General features: G+C 48.5%; 1 protein-coding gene across 1 annotated transcript in view; it reads right to left on the reverse strand.

Annotated features, from left to right (window-relative positions):
* Positions 1-20,546, reverse strand: part of LOC145351974 (kin of IRRE-like protein 1) — a 107,565-nt gene that overhangs the window by 39,373 nt on the left and 47,646 nt on the right. Inside the window, exon 2 of the mRNA XM_080201818.1 lies at positions 329-478. Coding sequence (XP_080057944.1) covers positions 329-478 — 150 coding nt within the window. The remainder of the gene's footprint in view (positions 1-328; positions 479-20,546) is intronic.

The raw sequence follows: 20,546 nt of genomic DNA on the forward strand, positions 1-20,546 counted from the left end.
TTCTCCCCATGCCTGCATGGGTTTTCTCTGGGTGCTCCGGTTTCGTCCCACAGTCCAAAGATGTGCGGGTTAGATTGATTGACCATGTTAAATTGCCCCTTAGTGTCAGGGGGGCTAGCTTGGGTACATGCATGCAGTTATGGGGATAGGGCCTAGATGGGATAGTAGCCGGTGCAAACCCAATGGGCTGAATGGCCTCCTTCTGCATTGCAGAATTCTATAATTCTATATTTCCTTCTACTTTCAGGACAGATACAGTGGTGGTTAGATATAAACTGAATCTTGCTCTGCCAATGATGGGGGATGAAGTTAACATCGAGTTCCTTACCTGGTAACCCATAACCCATTCCAAGGGCAAGTCCATCTTTGGTCCATTGTACAATTCCTGAATAATTGGAGACTGCGCAGGACAGAACAGCTCTCTCTCCGGCGACCACCACTTGGTCTAAAGGTTGCTGCGTGATTCTGGTACTGCTACCTGTGTAAGGAAGGGCAGCCATTTTAAATTAATCAAACCATTTGCAACAGTTCCACTCCTCATCACTAACATATGATTTGTCAAGCTCCCTTCACTCCTTACTGACTCTTGGCAAATTAGAAAGGACATCAATCATCATCACTTCGAGCCAATAACTGCAAATTATTCTCCAAACAATCAAGTTTCCACTAACCATGGAGCAATTGCACACTGACTGACCCTAAAACATGCTTCCCTGAAAGATCCCATCCGGAGAAGCAACTCCAACTACCCTCCATAAATTGGATAAGGCAGATGAGCACCATTTCATCCATGGTGGCTGTGCAAAGTCATTGAAAGAGACGTCCAAATTATCCACAGTAGTAAAAAGGATATTCATATCAATTCAAATACATCAACCATTACTCTTCTCGATACAAATACAATCCTCACTCCACTCCATTCCAATACAATCCTCACTCCACTCCATTCAAATACAATCCTCACTCCTCTCCATTCCAATACAAGCCTCACTCCGCTCCATTCCAATACAATCCTCACTCCACTCCATTCCAATACAATCCTCACTCCGCTCCATTCCAATACAATCCTCACTCCGCTCCATTCAAATACAATCCTCACTCCGCTCCATTCCAATACAATCCTCACTCCATTCCAAATACAATCCTCACTCCACTCCATTCCAATACAATCCTCACTCCACTCCATTCCAATAAAATTCTCACTCCGCTCCATTCAAATACAATCCTCACTCCACTCCATTCCAATACAATCCTCACTCCGCTCCATTCCAATACAATCCTCACTCCGCTCCATTCAAATACAATCCTCACTCCGCTCCATTCCAATACAATCCTCACTCCATTCCAAATACAATCCTCACTCCGCTCCATTCCAATACAATCCTCACTCCACTCCATTCCAATACAATCCTCACTCCGCTCCATTCAAATACAATCCTCACTCCACTCCATTCCAATACAATCCTCACTCCACTCCATCCAAATACAATCCTCACTCCACTCCATTCCAATACAATTCTCACTCCGCTCCATTCAAATACAATCCTCACTCCACTCCATTCCAATACAATCCTCACTCCACTCCATTCCAATACAATCCTCACTCCGCTCCATTCAAATACAATCCTCACTCCACTCCATTCCAATACAATCCTCACTCCACTCCATTCCAATACAATCCTCACTCCACTCCATCCAAATACAATCCTCACTCCACTCCATTCCAATACAATCCTCACTCCACTCCATTCCAATACAATCCTCACTCCACTCCATCCAAATACAATCCTCACTCCACTCCATTCAAATACAATCCTCACTCCACTCCATTCCAATACAATCCTCACTCCGCTCCATTCCAATACAATCCTCACTCCACTCCATTCCAATACAATTCTCACTCCGCTCCATTCAAATACAATCCTCACTCCACTCCATTCCAATACAATCCTCACTCCACTCCATCCAAATACAATCCTCACTCCACTCCATTCCAATACAATTCTCACTCCGCTCCATTCAAATACAATCCTCACTCCACTCCATTCCAGTACAATCCTCACTCCACTCCATTCCAATACAATCCTCACTCCACTCCATCCAAATACAATCCTCACTCCACTCCATTCCAATACAATTCTCACTCCGCTCCATTCAAATACAATCCTCACTCCACTCCATTCCAGTACAATCCTCACTCCACTCCATTCCAATACAATCCTCACTCCGCTCCATTCAAATACAATCCTCACTCCACTCCATTCCAATACAATCCTCACTCCACTCCATTCCAATACAATCCTCACTCCACTCCATCCAAATACAATCCTCACTCCACTCCATTCCAATACAATCCTCACTCCACTCCATTCCAATACAATCCTCACTCCACTCCATCCAAATACAATCCTCACTCCACTCCATTCAAATACAATCCTCACTCCACTCCATTCCAATACAATCCTCACTCCACTCCATCCAAATACAATCCTCACTCCACTCCATTCCAATACAATTCTCACTCCGCTCCATTCAAATACAATCCTCACTCCACTCCATTCCAATACAATCCTCACTCCACTCCATTCCAATACAATCCTCACTCCACTCCATCCAAATACAATCCTCACTCCACTCCATTCCAATACAATCCTCACTCCACTCCATCCAAATACAATCCTTACTCCACTCCATTCCAATACAATCCTCACTCCACTCCATTCCAATACAATCCTCACTCCACTCCATCCAAATACAATCCTCACTCCATTCCAAACGAATACAATCCTCACTCTGCTCCATTCCAATACAATCCTCACTCCACTCCATTCCAATACAATCCTCACTCCACGACATTCCAATACAATCCTCACTCCGCTCCATCCAAATACAATCCTCACTCCACTCATTCCAATACAATCCTCACTCCGCTCCATTCCAATACAATCCTCACTCCACTCCATTCCAATACAATCCTCACTCCGCTCCATTCCAATACAATCCTCACTCCGCTCCATTCCAATACAGTCCTCACTCCACTCCATTCCAATACAATCCTCACTCCGCTCCATTCCAATACAATCCTCACTCCACTACATTCCAATACAATCCTCACTCCGCTCCATCCAAATACAATCCTCACTCCACTCATTCCAATACAATCCTCACTCCGCTCCATTCCAATACAATCCTCACTCCACTCCATTCCAATACAATCCTCACTCCGCTCCATTCCAATACAATCCTCACTCCACTACATTCCAATACAATCCTCACTCCGCTCCATCCAAATACAATCCTCACTCCACTCATTCCAATACAATCCTCACTCCGCTCCATCCCAATACAATCCTCACTCCGCTCCATTCCAATACAATCCTCACTCCACTCCATTCCAATACAATCCTCACTCCACTCCATTCCAATACAATCCTCACTCTACTCCATTCCAATACAATCCTCACTCCACTCCATCCAAATACAATCCTCACTCCACTCATTCCAATACAATCCTCACTCCGCTCCATCCCAATACAATCCTCACTCCGCTCCATTCCAATACAATCCTCACTCCACTCCATTCCAATACAATCCTCACTCTACTCCATTCCAATACAATCCTCACTCCACTCCATTCCAATATAATCCTCACTCTACTCCATTCCAATACAATCCTCACTCCACTCCATCCAAATACAATCCTCACTCCACTCATTCCAATACAATCCTCACTCCACTCCATCCAAATACAATCCTCACTCCATTCCAAACGAATACAATCCTCACTCCGCTCCATTCAAATACAATCCTCACTCCTCTCCATTCGAATACAATCCTCACTCCACTCCATCCAAATACAATCCTCACTCCATTCCAAACGAATACAATCCTCACTCCGCTCTATTCCAATACAATCCTCACTCCACTCCATTCCAATACAATCCTCACTCCACTCCATTCCAATACAATCCTCACTCCACTCCATTCCAATACAATCCTCACTCCGCTCCATCCAAATACAATCCTCACTCCACTCATTCCAATACAATCCTCACTCCACTCCATTCCAATACAATCCTCACTCCACTCCATTCCAATACAATCCTCACTCCACTCCATTCCAATACAATCCTCACTCCACTCCATTCCAATACAATCCTCACTCCACTCCATCCAAATATAATCCTCACTCCATTCCAAACGAATACAATCCTCACTCCGCTCCATTCCAATACAATCCTCACTCCACTCCATTCCAATACAATCCTCACTCCACTCCATTCCAATACAATCCTCACTCCACTCCATTCCAATACAATCCTCACTCCGCTCCATCCAAATACAATCCTCACTCCACTCATTCCAATACAATCCTCACTCCACTCCATTCCAATACAATCCTCACTCCACTCCATTCCAATACAATCCTCACTCCACTCCATTCCAATACAATCCTCACTCCACTCCATTCCAATACAATCCTCACTCCACTCCATCCAAATATAATCCTCACTCCATTCCAAACGAATACAATCCTCACTCCGCTCCATTCCAATACAATCCTCACTCCACTCCATTCCAATACAATCCTCACTCCACTCCATTCCAATACAATCCTCACTCCGCTCCATCCAAATACAATCCTCACTCCACTCATTCCAATACAATCCTCACTCCACTCCATTCCAATACAATCCTCACTCCACTCCATTCCAATACAATCCTCACTCCACTCCATTCCAATACAATCCTCACTCCACTCCATTCCAATACAATCCTCACTCCGCTGCATTCCAATAGAATCCTCACTCCGCTCCATTCCAATACAATCCTCACTCCGCTCCATTCCAATACAATCCTCACTCCACTCCATTGCAATACAATCCTCACTCCACTCTATCCAAATACAATCCTCACTCCACTCCATTCCAATACAACCGTCACTCCACTCTATTCCAATACAATCCTCACTCCACTCCATTCCAATACAATCCTCACTCCACTCCATTCCAATACAATCCTCAGTCCACTCCATTCCAATACAATCCTCACTCCCCCATTCAAATACAATCCTCACTCCACTCCATTGAAACACAATCCTCACTCCCCCGTTGAAATACAATCCTCACTCCACTCCATCCAAATACAATCCTCACTCCACTCCATTCCAATACAACCGTCAGTCCACTCTATTCCAATACAATCCTCACTCCACTCCATTCCAATACAACCCTCACTTCACTCCATTCCAATACAACCTATGATAAATCCTCACTCCCCCATTCAAATACAATCCTCATCCCACTCAACTGAAACAGAATCGTCCAGTGAGAACAAACCAAGTTTCTCCAATCTTTCCTCATAGCTAATGCCCTCCATACCAGGTAACATCCTGGTAAATCTTTTCTGTACCCTCTTAAAATCTCCACATCCTTCTGGTAGTGTGGCAACCAGAATTGAACGCCCTATTTCAAATGTAGCCTAAGTTTCTATAAAGCTGCAGCATGACTTGCCAATTTTTAAATTCAATACCCCAGCCGATGAAGGCAAGTATGCTGTATGCCTTCTTGACTACCTTCTCCACCTGCGTTGCCACTTTCAGTGACCAAAGTACATCTACACCCAGATTCCTCTGCTTATCAATACTTTTAAAGGTTCTGCCATTTACTGTATATTTCCCCTCTGTATTTGACCTTCCAAAATGCATTATCCCAAATTAAGCTCCATCTGTCATCTCTCTGCCCAAGTCTCCAACCAATCTATATCCTGCTGTATCCTCTGATGGTCCCATCGCAATATGCAATTCCACCACCTTTGTGTCATTCGCAAACTTACTAATCAATCCAGTTACATTTTCCTCCAAATCATTTATATATATTACAAATAGCAAATGTTCCAGCACTGATCCCTGAGGATTAGTCACAGACTTCCATTCAGAAACACATCCTTCCACTGCTAACCTCTGTCTTCTATGACTGAGCCAGCTCTATATCCATCTTACCCGTTCACCTCTGATCCTGTGTGACTTCACCTTTTGTACCAGTTTACGAGGGGCCTTGTCAAAGACCTTACTGAAGTCCATGTAGCCAATATCTACTGCCCTACCCTCATCAATCATCTTCATCACTTCCTCAAAAAACTTGATCAAGTTCGTGAGACACAACCTCCCCTTCACAAAACTATGTTGCCTCTCATTAATACGTTCACTAATCTCCAACTGGGAGTAAATCCTGTCTTGAAGAATCCTCTTCAATAATTTCCCTACAACTGAAGTAAGGCTCACTGTAATTACCTGATTATCCTTGCTACCTTTCTTAAACAAAGAAATAACGTTCTCCAATTCTCTGCGACCTCCTCTGTAGCCAGTGAGGATACAAAGATTTCTCTCAAAGCTCCAGCAATTTCCTCCCTTGCCTCTGTCAGTATCCTGGGGTATATTCCATCAAGCCCTGGGGACTAGTCTATTTTAATGTTTTTAAAGACCTTTTTGATCTCAAATGACCCAAAACTATCTATGCATCCTTTCCCAGACCCATCATCACCAAATCTTTATCTTTGGTGAATAGTGATGCATTTAATATCTTGCCCATTTCCTCTGGCTGCAAGCACAGATTCCCTCCCCTGTCCTTGAGTGGGCCAACCCTCTCCCTGGCTACCCTCTTGCTTTTAATATATGTATAAAAAGCCTTGGGATTTTTCTTAATCCTGCTGGCCAATGACTTTTTGTGACACTTTTTAGCCCTCCTGACTCCTTGTTTAAGTTTCTTCTACTTTCCATATATTCCACACTTGCTTCATGTGTTCCCAGCTTCCTAGCCTTGACAAATGTTTCCTTTTTTTCTGTCTGGGCTCACAATATCTCTTGTTATCCAAGGTCCCTGAAACTTGCCATACCTGTCCTTCATCCTTACAGGAACATACCGGTCCTGAATTCCTATCAACTTACACTTGAAAGCCTCCCATACGTCAGATGTTGATTTACCCTCAAACATCTGCCCCCAATCCACATTCTTCAGTTGCTGCCTAATATTGTTGTAATTAGCTTTTCATTGATTTTGCACCTTCACCTGAGGACTACAATTACCTTTATCCATCAGTACCTTAAAGCTGACTGAATTGTGGTCATTGTTCCAGAACTGCTCCCCTACTGAAACACCGACCATCTGGCCAGGCTCATTCCCCAATACCAGGTCCAGTACAATCCCTTCCCTAGTTGGACTATCTACACACTGTTTCAAGAAGCCCTCTGGATGCTCCTTACAAACTCTGCCCCATCCAAACCCCTAGCACTAACTGAGTCCCAGTCAATACTGGTAAGTTAAAGCCACTCACCACAACAACCCTGTTACTTTTACCCTGCCTACATATCTGTTCCTCTATCTCCTGCTGACCGTTAGGAGGCCTACAGTAAGCCCCTAACATTGTGACTATACCCTTCCTATTCCTGAGCTCTACCCATGTTGTGTCTCTGTATGAGCACTCTGAGATGTCCTCCCGCAGTACAGCTATGATAATCTCCTTAATCAGTAGTGTAACTTCCCCACCCCTTTTATGTCCCCCTCTATCCCACCTGAAACATCTGTATCCTGGACTATTAAACTGCCAATCCTATCCTTCCCTTAACCAAGTCTCTGTAATGGCAAAAACATCATAGTTTCAAGTATTAATCCAAGCTCTAAGTTCACCTGCCTTACCTGTTACACTTCTTGCATTCAGTCCACCAAACGCTCTTTGATCAGCAACCACACCCTGCCTGTTCTTCCTCTGAGTCTTACTGACCCTAATCTCTAGATTCCCTTCAGTTAATTCACCTTGGCTTTGCTTCCCACCCCCCACTGTCAAAATAGTTTAAATCATCCGACACAATCCTCACTCCGCTCCATTCCGACACAATCCTCACTCCGCTCCATTCCAAGACAATCCTCACTCCACTCCATTCCAATACAATCCTCACTCCGCTCCATTCCAATACAATCCTCCCTCCACTCCATTCCAATACAATCCTCACTCCGCTCCATTCCAATACAATCCTCACTCCGCTCCATTCCGACACAATCCTCACTCCGCTCCATTCCGATACAATCCTCACTCCGCTCCATTCCGACACAATCCTCACTCCGCTCCATTCCGACACAATCCTCACTCCGCTCCATTCCGACACAATCCTCACTCCGCTCCATTCCGACACAATCCTCACTCCGCTCCATTCCGACACAATCCTCACTCCGCTCCATTCCGACACAATCCTCACTCCGCTCCATTCCGACACAATCCTCACTCCGCTCCATTCCGACACAATCCTCACTCCGCTCCATTCCGACACAATCCTCACTCCGCTCCATTCCGACACAATCCTCACTCCGCTCCATTCCGATACAATCCTCACTCCGCTCCATTCCGATACAATCCTCACTCCGCTCCATTCCGATACAATCCTCACTCCGCTCCATTCCGATACAATCCTCACTCCGCTCCATTCCGATACAATCCTCACTCCGCTCCATTCCGATACAATCCTCACTCCGCTCCATTCCGATACAATCCTCACTCCGCTCCATTCCAATACAATCCTCACTCCGCTCCATTCCGATACAATCCTCACTCCGCTCCATTCCGATACAATCCTCACTCCGCTCCATTCCAAGACAATCCTCACTCCACTCAATTCCAATACAATCCTCCCTCCACTCCATTCCGATACAATCCTCACTCCGCTCCATTCCAATACAATCCTCACTCTGCTCCATTCCGACACAATCCTCACTCCGCTCCATTCCGACACAATCCTCACTCCACTCCATTCCGATACAATCCTCACTCCGCTCCATTCCGACACAATCCTCACTCCGCTCCATTCCGACACAATCCTCACTCCGCTCCATTCCGACACAATCCTCACTCCGTTCCGACACAATCCTCACTCCGCTCCATTCCGACACAATCCTCCCTCCACTCCATTCCGATACAATCCTCCCTCCGCTCCATTCCGATACAATCCTCACTCCGCTCCATTCCGATACAATCCTCACTCCACTCCATTCCAATACAATCCTCACTCCGCTCCATTCTAATACAATCCTCACTCTGCTCCATTCCATACAATCCTCACTCCGCTCCATTCCGATACAATCCTCACTCCGCTCCATTCCGATACAATCCTCACTCCGCTCCATTCCGATACAATCCTCACTCCGCTCCATTCCGATACAATCCTCCCTCCGCTCCATTCCGATACAATCCTCCCTCCGCTCCATTCCGATACAATCCTCACTCCGCTCCATTCCGATACAATCCTCACTCCGCTCCATCCAATACAATCCTCACTCTGCTCCATTCCGATACAATCCTCACTCCGCTCCATTCCGATACAATCCTCACTCCGGTCCATCCCGATACAATCCTCACTCCGGTCCATCCCGATACAATCCTCACTCCGCTCCATTCCAATAGAATCCTCACTCCACTCCATTCCAATACAATCCTCACTCCACTCCATTCCGACACAATCCTCACTCCACACCATTCCGATACAACCCTCACTCTGCTCCATTCCGATACAATCCTCCCTCCACTCCATTCCGATACAATCCTCACTCCGCTCCATCCCAATACAATCCTCACTCCGCTCTATTCCGATACAATCCTCACTCCGCCCCATCCCAATACAATCCTCACTCCGCTCCATTCCGATACAATCCTCATTCCGCTCCATCCCGATACAATCCTCACTCCGCTCCATCCCGATACAATCCTCACTCCGCTCCATTCCGATACAATCCTCACTCCGCTCCATTCCGATACAATCCTCACTCCGCTCCATCCCAATACAATCCTCACTCCGCTCCATTCCGATACAAACCTCACTCCGCTCCATTCCAAGACAATCCTCACTCCACTCCATTCCAATACAATCCTCCCTCCACTCCATTCCAATACAATCCTCACTCCGCTCCATTCCGATACAATCCTCACTCCGCTCCATTCCAATACAATCCTCACTCCGCTCCATTCCGACACAATCCTCACACCATTCCGACACAATCCTCACTCCACTCCATTCCGATACAACCCTCACTCTGCTCCATTCTGATACAAACCTCCCTCCACTCCATTCCGATACAATCCTCACTCCGCTCCATCCTAATACAATCCTCACTCCGCTCCATTCCGATACAATCCTCACTCCGCTACATTCCAATACAATCCTCACTCCGCTCCATTCCAATACAATCCTCACTCCACTCCATTCCGATACAATCCTCACACCACTCCATTCCGATACAATCCTCACTCCACTCCATTCCGATACAATCCTCACTCCGCTACATTCCAATACAATCCTCACTCCGCTCCATTCCAATACAATCCTCACTCCGCTCCATTCCGATACAATCCTCACTCCGCTACATTCCGATACAATCCTCACTCCGCTCCATTCCGATACAATCCTCACTCCGCTCCATTCCGATACAATCCTCACTCCGCTCCATTCCAAGACAATCCTCACTCCACTCCATTCCAATACAATCCTCCCTCCACTCCATTCCAATACAATCCTCACTCCGCTCCATTCCAATACAATCCTCACTCCGCTCCATTCCGACACAATCCTCACTCCGCTCCATTCCGACACAATCCTCACTCCACTCCATTCCGACACAATCCTCACTCCGCTCCATTCCGACACAATCCTCACTCCGCTCCATTCCGACACAATCCTCACTCCGCTCCATTCCGACACAATCCTCACTCCGTTCCGACACAATCCTCACTCCGCTCCGTTCCGACACAATCCTCCCTCCACTCCATTCCGATACAATCCTCCCTCCGCTCCATTCCGATACAATCCTCACTCCGCTCCATTCCGATACAATCCTCACTCCACTCCATTCCGATACAATCCTCACTCCGCTCCATTCCAATACAATCCTCACTCCGCTCCATTCCAATACAATCCTCACTCCGCTCCATTCCGATACAATCCTCCCTCCGCTCCATTCCGATACAATCCTCCCTCCGTTCCATTCCGATACAATCCTCACTCCGCTCCATTCCGATACAATCCTCACTCCGCTCCATTCCGATACAATCCTCACTCCGCTCCATTCCGATACAATCCTCACTCCGGTCCATCCCGATACAATCCTCACTCCGGTCCATCCCGATACAATCCTCACTCCGCTCCATTCCGATACAATCCTCACTCCGGTCCATCCCGATACAATCCTCACTCCGGTCCATCCCGATACAATCCTCACTCCGCTCCATTCCGATACAATCCTCACTCCACTCCATTCCAATACAATCCTCACTCCGCTCCATTCCAATACAATCCTCACTCCGCTCCATTCCGACACAATCCTCACTCCACACCATTCCGATACAACCCTCACTCTGCTCCATTCCGATACAATCCTCCCTCCACTCCATTCCGATACAATCCTCACTCCGCTCCATCCCAATACAATCCTCACTCCGCTCCATTCCGATACAATCCTCACTCCGCTCCATCCCAATACAATCCTCACTCCGCTCCATTCCGATACAATCCTCACTCCGCTCCATTCCGATACAATCCTCATTCCGCTCCATCCCGATACAATCCTCACTCCGCTCCATTCCGATACAATCCTCACTCCACTCCATTCCGATACAATCCTCACTCCGCTCCATCCCAATACAATCCTCACTCCGCTCCATTCCGATACAAACCTCACTCCGCTCCATTCCAAGACAATCCTCACTCCACTCCATTCCAATACAATCCTCCCTCCACTCCATTCCAATACAATCCTCACTCCACTCCATTCCGATACAATCCTCACTCCGCTCCATTCCAATACAATCCTCACTCCGCTCCATTCCAATACAATCCTCACTCCGCTCCATTCCGACACAATCCTCACTCCACTCCATTCCAATACAACCCTCACTCTGCTCCATTCCGATACAATCCTCCCTCCACTCCATTCCGATACAATCCTCACTCCGCTCCATTCCGATACAATCCTCACTCCGCTCCATTCCGATACAATCCTCACTCCGCTCCATTCCGATACAATCCTCACTCCGCTCCATTCCGATACAATCCTCACTCCGCTCCATTCCGATACAATCCTCACTCCGCTCCATTCCGATACAATCCTCACTCCGCTCCATCCCGATACAATCCTCATTCCGCTCCATCCCAATACAATCCTCACTCCGCTCCATTCCGATACAATCCTCACTCCGCTCCATCCCGATACAATCCTCATTCCGCTCCATCCCAATACAATCCTCACTCCGCTCCATTCCGATACAATCCTCACTCCGCTCCATTCCAATACAATCCTCACTCCGCTCCATTCCGATACAATCCTCACTCCGCTACGTTCCGATACAATCCTCACTCCGCTCCATTCCGATACAATCCTCACTCCGCTCCATTCCAATACAATCCTCACTCCGCTTCATTCCGACACAATCCTCACTCCATTCCGACACAATCCTCACTCCACTCCATTCCGATACAACCCTCACTCTGCTCCATTCCGATACAATCCTCCCACCACTCCATTCCAATACAATCCTCACTCCGCTCCATTCCGACACAATCCTCACACCATTCCGACACAATCCTCACTCCACTCCATTCCGATACAACCCTCACTCTGCTCCATTCTGATACAATCCTCCCTCCACTCCATTCCGATACAATCCTCACTCCTCTCCATCCCAATACAATCCTCACTCCGCTCCATTCCGATACAATCCTCACTCCGCTCCACCCCAATACAATCCTCATTCCGCTCCATCCCGATACAATCCTCCCTCCGCTCCATTCCGATACAATCCTCACTCCGCTCCATTCCAATACAATCCTCACTCCGCTCCATTCCAATACAATCCTCACTCCGCTCCATCCCGATACAATCCTCACTCCGCTCCATTCCGATACAATCCTCACTCCGCTCCATTCCGATACAATCCTCACTCCGCTCCATTCCGATACAATCCTCACTCCGCTCCATTCCGATACAATCCTCACTCCGCTACATTCCGATACAATCCTCACTCCGCTCCGTTCCGATACAATCCTCACTCCGCTCCATTCCAATACAATCCTCACTCTGCTCCATTCCGACACAATCCTCACTCCGCTCCATTCCGATACAATCCTCACTCCGCTCCATTCCGACACAATCCTCACTCCGCTCCATTCCGATACAATCCTCACTCCGGTCCATCCCGATACAATCCTCACTCCGGTCCATCCCGATACAATCCTCACTCCGCTCCATTCCGATACAATCCTCACTCCGGTCCATCCCGATACAATCCTCACTCCGGTCCATCCCGATACAATCCTCACTCCGCTCCATTCCAATACAATCCTCACTCCACTCCATTCCAATACAATCCTCACTCCGCTCCATTCCAATACAATCCTCACTCCGCTCCATTCCGACACAATCCTCACTCCACACCATTCCGATACAACCCTCACTCTGCTCCATTCCGATACAATCCTCCCTCCACTCCATTCCGATACAATCCTCACTCCGCTCCATCCCAATACAATCCTCACTCCGCTCCATTCCGATACAATCCTCACTCCGCTCCATCCCAATACAATCCTCACTCCGCTCCATTCCGATACAATCCTCACTCCGCTCCATTCCGATACAATCCTCATTCCGCTCCATCCCGATACAATCCTCACTCCGCTCCATTCCGATACAATCCTCACTCCGCTCCATTCCGATACAATCCTCACTCCGCTCCATCCCAATACAATCCTCACTCCGCTCCATTCCGATACAAACCTCACTCCGCTCCATTCCAAGACAATCCTCACTCCACTCCATTCCAATACAATCCTCCCTCCACTCCATTCCAATACAATCCTCACTCCACTCCATTCCGATACAATCCTCACTCCGCTCCATTCCAATACAATCCTCACTCCGCTCCATTCCAATACAATCCTCACTCCGCTCCATTCCGACACAATCCTCACTCCACTCCATTCCAATACAACCCTCACTCTGCTCCATTCCGATACAATCCTCCCTCCACTCCATTCCGATACAATCCTCACTCCGCTCCATCCCGATACAATCCTCACTCCGCTCCATTCCGATACAATCCTCACTCCGCTCCATCCCAATACAATCCTCACTCCGCTCCATTCCGATACAAACCTCACTCCGCTCCATTCCAAGACAATCCTCACTCCACTCCATTCCAATACAATCCTCCCTCCACTCCATTCCAATACAATCCTCACTCCGCTCCATTCCGATACAATCCTCACTCCGCTCCATTCCAATACAATCCTCACTCCGCTCCATTCCGACACAATCCTCACACCATTCCGACACAATCCTCACTCCACTCCATTCCGATACAACCCTCACTCTGCTCCATTCTGATACAATCCTCCCTCCACTCCATTCCGATACAATCCTCACTCCGCTCCATCCTAATACAATCCTCACTCCGCTCCATTCCGATACAATCCTCACTCCGCTACATTCCAATACAATCCTCACTCCGCTCCATTCCAATACAATCCTCACTCCACTCCATTCCGATACAATCCTCACACCACTCCATTCCGATACAATCCTCACTCCACTCCATTCCGATACAATCCTCACTCCGCTACATTCCAATACAATCCTCACTCCGCTCCATTCCAATACAATCCTCACTCCGCTCCATTCCGATACAATCCTCACTCCGCTACATTCCGATACAATCCTCACTCCGCTCCATTCCGATACAATCCTCACTCCGCTCCATTCCGATACAATCCTCACTCCGCTCCATTCCAAGACAATCCTCACTCCACTCCATTCCAATACAATCCTCCCTCCACTCCATTCCAATACAATCCTCACTCCGCTCCATTCCAATACAATCCTCACTCCGCTCCATTCCGACACAATCCTCACTCCGCTCCATTCCGACACAATCCTCACTCCACTCCATTCCGACACAATCCTCACTCCGCTCCATTCCGACACAATCCTCACTCCGCTCCATTCCGACACAATCCTCACTCCGCTCCATTCCGACACAATCCTCACTCCGTTCCGACACAATCCTCACTCCGCTCCGTTCCGACACAATCCTCCCTCCACTCCATTCCGATACAATCCTCCCTCCGCTCCATTCCGATACAATCCTCACTCCGCTCCATTCCGATACAATCCTCACTCCACTCCATTCCGATACAATCCTCACTCCGCTCCATTCCAATACAATCCTCACTCCGCTCCATTCCAATACAATCCTCACTCCGCTCCATTCCGATACAATCCTCCCTCCGCTCCATTCCGATACAATCCTCCCTCCGCTCCATTCCGATACAATCCTCACTCCGCTCCATTCCGATACAATCCTCACTCCGCTCCATTCCGATACAATCCTCACTCCGCTCCATTCCGATACAATCCTCACTCCGGTCCATCCCGATACAATCCTCACTCCGGTCCATCCCGATACAATCCTCACTCCGCTCCATTCCGATACAATCCTCACTCCGGTCCATCCCGATACAATCCTCACTCCGGTCCATCCCGATACAATCCTCACTCCGCTCCATTCCAATACAATCCTCACTCCACTCCATTCCAATACAATCCTCACTCCGCTCCATTCCAATACAATCCTCACTCCGCTCCATTCCGACACAATCCTCACTCCACACCATTCCGATACAACCCTCACTCTGCTCCATTCCGATACAATCCTCCCTCCACTCCATTCCGATACAATCCTCACTCCGCTCCATCCCAATACAATCCTCACTCCGCTCCATTCCGATACAATCCTCACTCCGCTCCATCCCAATACAATCCTCACTCCGCTCCATTCCGATACAATCCTCACTCCGCTCCATTCCGATACAATCCTCATTCCGCTCCATCCCGATACAATCCTCACTCCGCTCCATTCCGATACAATCCTCACTCCGCTCCATTCCGATACAATCCTCACTCCGCTCCATCCCAATACAATCCTCACTCCGCTCCATTCCGATACAAACCTCACTCCGCTCCATTCCAAGACAATCCTCACTCCACTCCATTCCAATACAATCCTCCCTCCACTCCATTCCAATACAATCCTCACTCCACTCCATTCCGATACAATCCTCACTCCGCTCCATTCCAATACAATCCTCACTCCGCTCCATTCCAATACAATCCTCACTCCGCTCCATTCCGACACAATCCTCACTCCACTCCATTCCAATACAACCCTCACTCTGCTCCATTCCGATACAATCCTCCCTCCACTCCATTCCGATACAATCCTCACTCCGCTCCATTCCGATACAATCCTCACTCTGCTCCATTCCGATACAATCCTCACTCCGCTCCATTCCGATACAATCCTCACTCCGCTCCATTCCGATACAATCCTCACTCCGCTCCATTCCGATACAATCCTCACTCCGCTCCATTCCGATACAATCCTCACTCCGCTCCATCCCGATACAATCCTCATTCCGCTCCATCCCAATACAATCCTCACTCCGCTCCATTCCGATACAATCCTCACTCCGCTCCATCCCGATACAATCCTCATTCCGCCCCATCCCAATACAATCCTCACTCCGCTCCATTCCGATACAATCCTCACTCCGCTCCATTCCAATACAATCCTCACTCCACTCCATTCCGATACAATCCTCACTCCGCTACGTTCCGATACAATCCTCACTCCGCTCCATTCCGATACAATCCTCACTCCGCTCCATTCCAATACAATCCTCACTCCGCTCCATTCCGACACAATCCTCACTCCATTCCGACACAATCCTCACTCCACTCCATTCCGATACAACCCTCACTCTGCTCCATTCCGATACAATCCTCCCACCACTCCATTCCAATACAATCCTCACTCCGCTCCATTCCGACACAATCCTCACACCATTCCGACACAATCCTCACTCCACTCCATTCCGACACAACCCTCACTCTGCTCCATTCTGATACAATCCTCCCTCCACTCCATTCCGATACAATCCTCACTCCTCTCCATCCCAATACAATCCTCACTCCGCTCCATTCCGATACAATCCTCACTCCGCTCCACCCCAATACAATCCTCATTCCGCTCCATCCCGATACAATCCTCCCTCCGCTCCATTCCGATACAATCCTCACTCCGCTCCATTCCAATACAATCCTCACTCCGCTCCATTCCAATACAATCCTCACTCCGCTCCATCCCGATACAATCCTCACTCCGCTCCATTCCGATACAATCCTCACTCCGCTCCATTCCGATACAATCCTCACTCCGCTCCATTCCGATACAATCCTCACTCCGCTCCATTCCGATACAATCCTCACTCCGCTACATTCCGATACAATCCTCACTCCGCTCCGTTCCGATACAATCCTCACTCCGCTCCATTCCAATACAATCCTCACTCTGCTCCATTCCGACACAATCCTCACTCCGCTCCATTCCGATACAATCCTCACTCCGCTCCATTCCGACACAATCCTCACTCCGCTCCATTCCGATACAATCCTCACTCCGGTCCATCCCGATACAATCCTCACTCCGGTCCATCCCGATACAATCCTCACTCCGCTCCATTCCGATACAATCCTCACTCCGGTCCATCCCGATACAATCCTCACTCCGGTCCATCCCGATACAATCCTCACTCCGCTCCATTCCGATACAATCCTCACTCCGGTCCATCCCGATACAATCCTCACTCCGGTCCATCCCGATACAATCCTCACTCCGCTCCATTCCAATACAATCCTCACTCCACTCCATTCCAATACAATCCTCACTCCGCTCCATTCCGATACAATCCTCACTCCGCTCCATTCCAATACAATCCTCACTCCGCTCCATTCCGATACAATCCTCACTCCGCTACGTTCCGATACAATCCTCACTCCGCTCCATTCCGATACAATCCTCACTCCGCTCCATTCCAATACAATCCTCACTCCGCTCCATTCCGACACAATCCTCACTCCATTCCGACACAATCCTCACTCCACTCCATTCCGATACAACCCTCACTCTGCTCCATTCCGATACAATCCTCCCACCACTCCATTCCAATACAATCCTCACTCCGCTCCATTCCGACACAATCCTCACACCATTCCGACACAATCCTCACTCCACTCTATTCCGATACAACCCTCACTCTGCTCCATTCTGATACAATCCTCCCTCCACTCCATTCCGATACAATCCTCACTCCTCTCCATCCCAATACAATCCTCACTCCGCTCCATTCCGATACAATCCTCACTCCGCTCCACCCCAATACAATCCTCATTCCGCTCCATCCCGATACAATCCTCCCTCCGCTCCATTCCGATACAATCCTCACTCCGCTCCATTCCAATACAATCCTCACTCCGCTCCATTCCAATACAATCCTCACTCCGCTCCATCCCGATACAATCCTCACTCCGCTCCATTCCGATACAATCCTCACTCCGCTCCATTCCGATACAATCCTCACTCCGCTCCATTCCGATACAATCCTCACTCCGCTCCATTCCGATACAATCCTCACTCCGCTACATTCCGATACAATCCTCACTCCGCTCCGTTCCGATACAATCCTCACTCCGCTCCATTCCAATACAATCCTCACTCTGCTCCATTCCGACACAATCCTCACTCCGCTCCATTCCGATACAATCCTCACTCCGCTCCATTCCGACACAATCCTCACTCCACTCCATTCCGATACAACCCTCACTCTGCTCCATTCCGATACAATCCTCCCTCCACTCCATTCCGATACAATCCTCACTCCGCTCCATCCCAATACAATCCGCACTCCGCTCCATTCCGATACAATCCTCACTCCGCTCCATCCCAATACAATCCTCACTCCGCTCCATTCCGATACAATGCTCATTCCGCTCCATCCCGATACAATCCTCACTCCGCTCCATTCCGATACAATCCTCACTCCGCTCCATTCCGATACAATCCTCACTCCGCTCCATTCCGATACAATCCTCACTCCGCTCCATTCCGATACAATCCTCACTCCGCTCCATCCCAATACAATCCTCACTCCGCTCCATTCCGATACAATCCTCACTCCGCTCCATTCCAAGACAATCCTCACTCCACTCCATTCCAATACAATCCTCCCTCCACTCCATTCCAATACAATCCTCACTCCGCTCCATCCCGATACAATCCTCACTCCGCTCCATTCCGATACAATCCTCACTCCGCTCCATTCCGATACAATCCTCACTCCGCTCCATCCCGATACAATCCTCATTCCGCTCCATCCCAATACAATCCTCACTCCGCTCCATTCCGATACAATCCTCACTCCGCTCCATCCCGATACAATCCTCATTCCGCTCCATCCCAATACAATCCTCACTCCGCTCCATTCCGATACAATCCTCACTCCGCTCCATTCCAATACAATCCTCACTCCGCTCCATTCCGATACAATCCTCACTCCGCTACGTTCCGATACAATCCTCACTCCGCTCCATTCCGATACAATCCTCACTCCGCTCCATTCCAATACAATCCTCACTCCGCTCCATTCCGACACAATCCTCACTCCATTCCGACACAATCCTCACTCCACTCCATTCCGATACAACCCTCACTCTGCTCCATTCCGATACAATCCTCCCACCACTCCATTCCAATACAATCCTCACTCCGCTCCATTCCGACACAATCCTCACACCATTCCGACACAATCCTCACTCCACTCTATTCCGATACAACCCTCACTCTGCTCCATTCCGATACAATCCTCCCTCCACTCCATTCCGATACAATCCTCACTCCGCTCCATCCCAATACAATCCTCACTCCGCTCCATTCCGATACAATCCTCACTCCGCTCCATCCCAATACAATCCTCACTCCGCTCCATTCCGATACAATCCTCACTCCGCTCCATTCCGATACAATCCTCATTCCGCTCCATCCCGATACAATCCTCACTCCGCTCCATTCCGATACAATCCTCACTCCGCTCCATTCCGATACAATCCTCACTCCGCTCCATCCCAATACAATCCTCACTCCGCTCCATTCCGATACAAACCTCACTCCGCTCCATTCCAAGACAATCCTCACTCCACTCCATTCCAATACAATCCTCCCTCCACTCCATTCCAATACAATCCTCACTCCACTCCATTCCGATACAATCCTCACTCCGCTCCATTCCAATACAATCCTCACTCCGCTCCATTCCAATACAATCCTCACTCCGCTCCATTCCGACACAATCCTCACTCCACTCCATTCCAATACAACCCTCACTCTGCTCCATTCCGATACAATCCTCCCTCCACTCCATTCCGATACAATCCTCACTCCGCTCCATTCCGATACAATCCTCACTCCGCTCCATTCCGATACAATCCTCACTCCGCTCCATTCCGATACAATCCTCACTCCGCTCCATTCCGATACAATCCTCACTCCGCTCCATTCCGATACAATCCTCACTCCGCTCCATTCCGATACAATCCTCACTCCGCTCCATCCCGATACAATCC

The sequence above is a fragment of the Carcharhinus amblyrhynchos genome, chromosome 13 (assembly GCF_965287045.1).
Source record: "Carcharhinus amblyrhynchos chromosome 13, sCarAmb.v2.hapA, whole genome shotgun sequence".
NCBI lineage: Eukaryota > Metazoa > Chordata > Chondrichthyes > Carcharhiniformes > Carcharhinidae > Carcharhinus > Carcharhinus amblyrhynchos.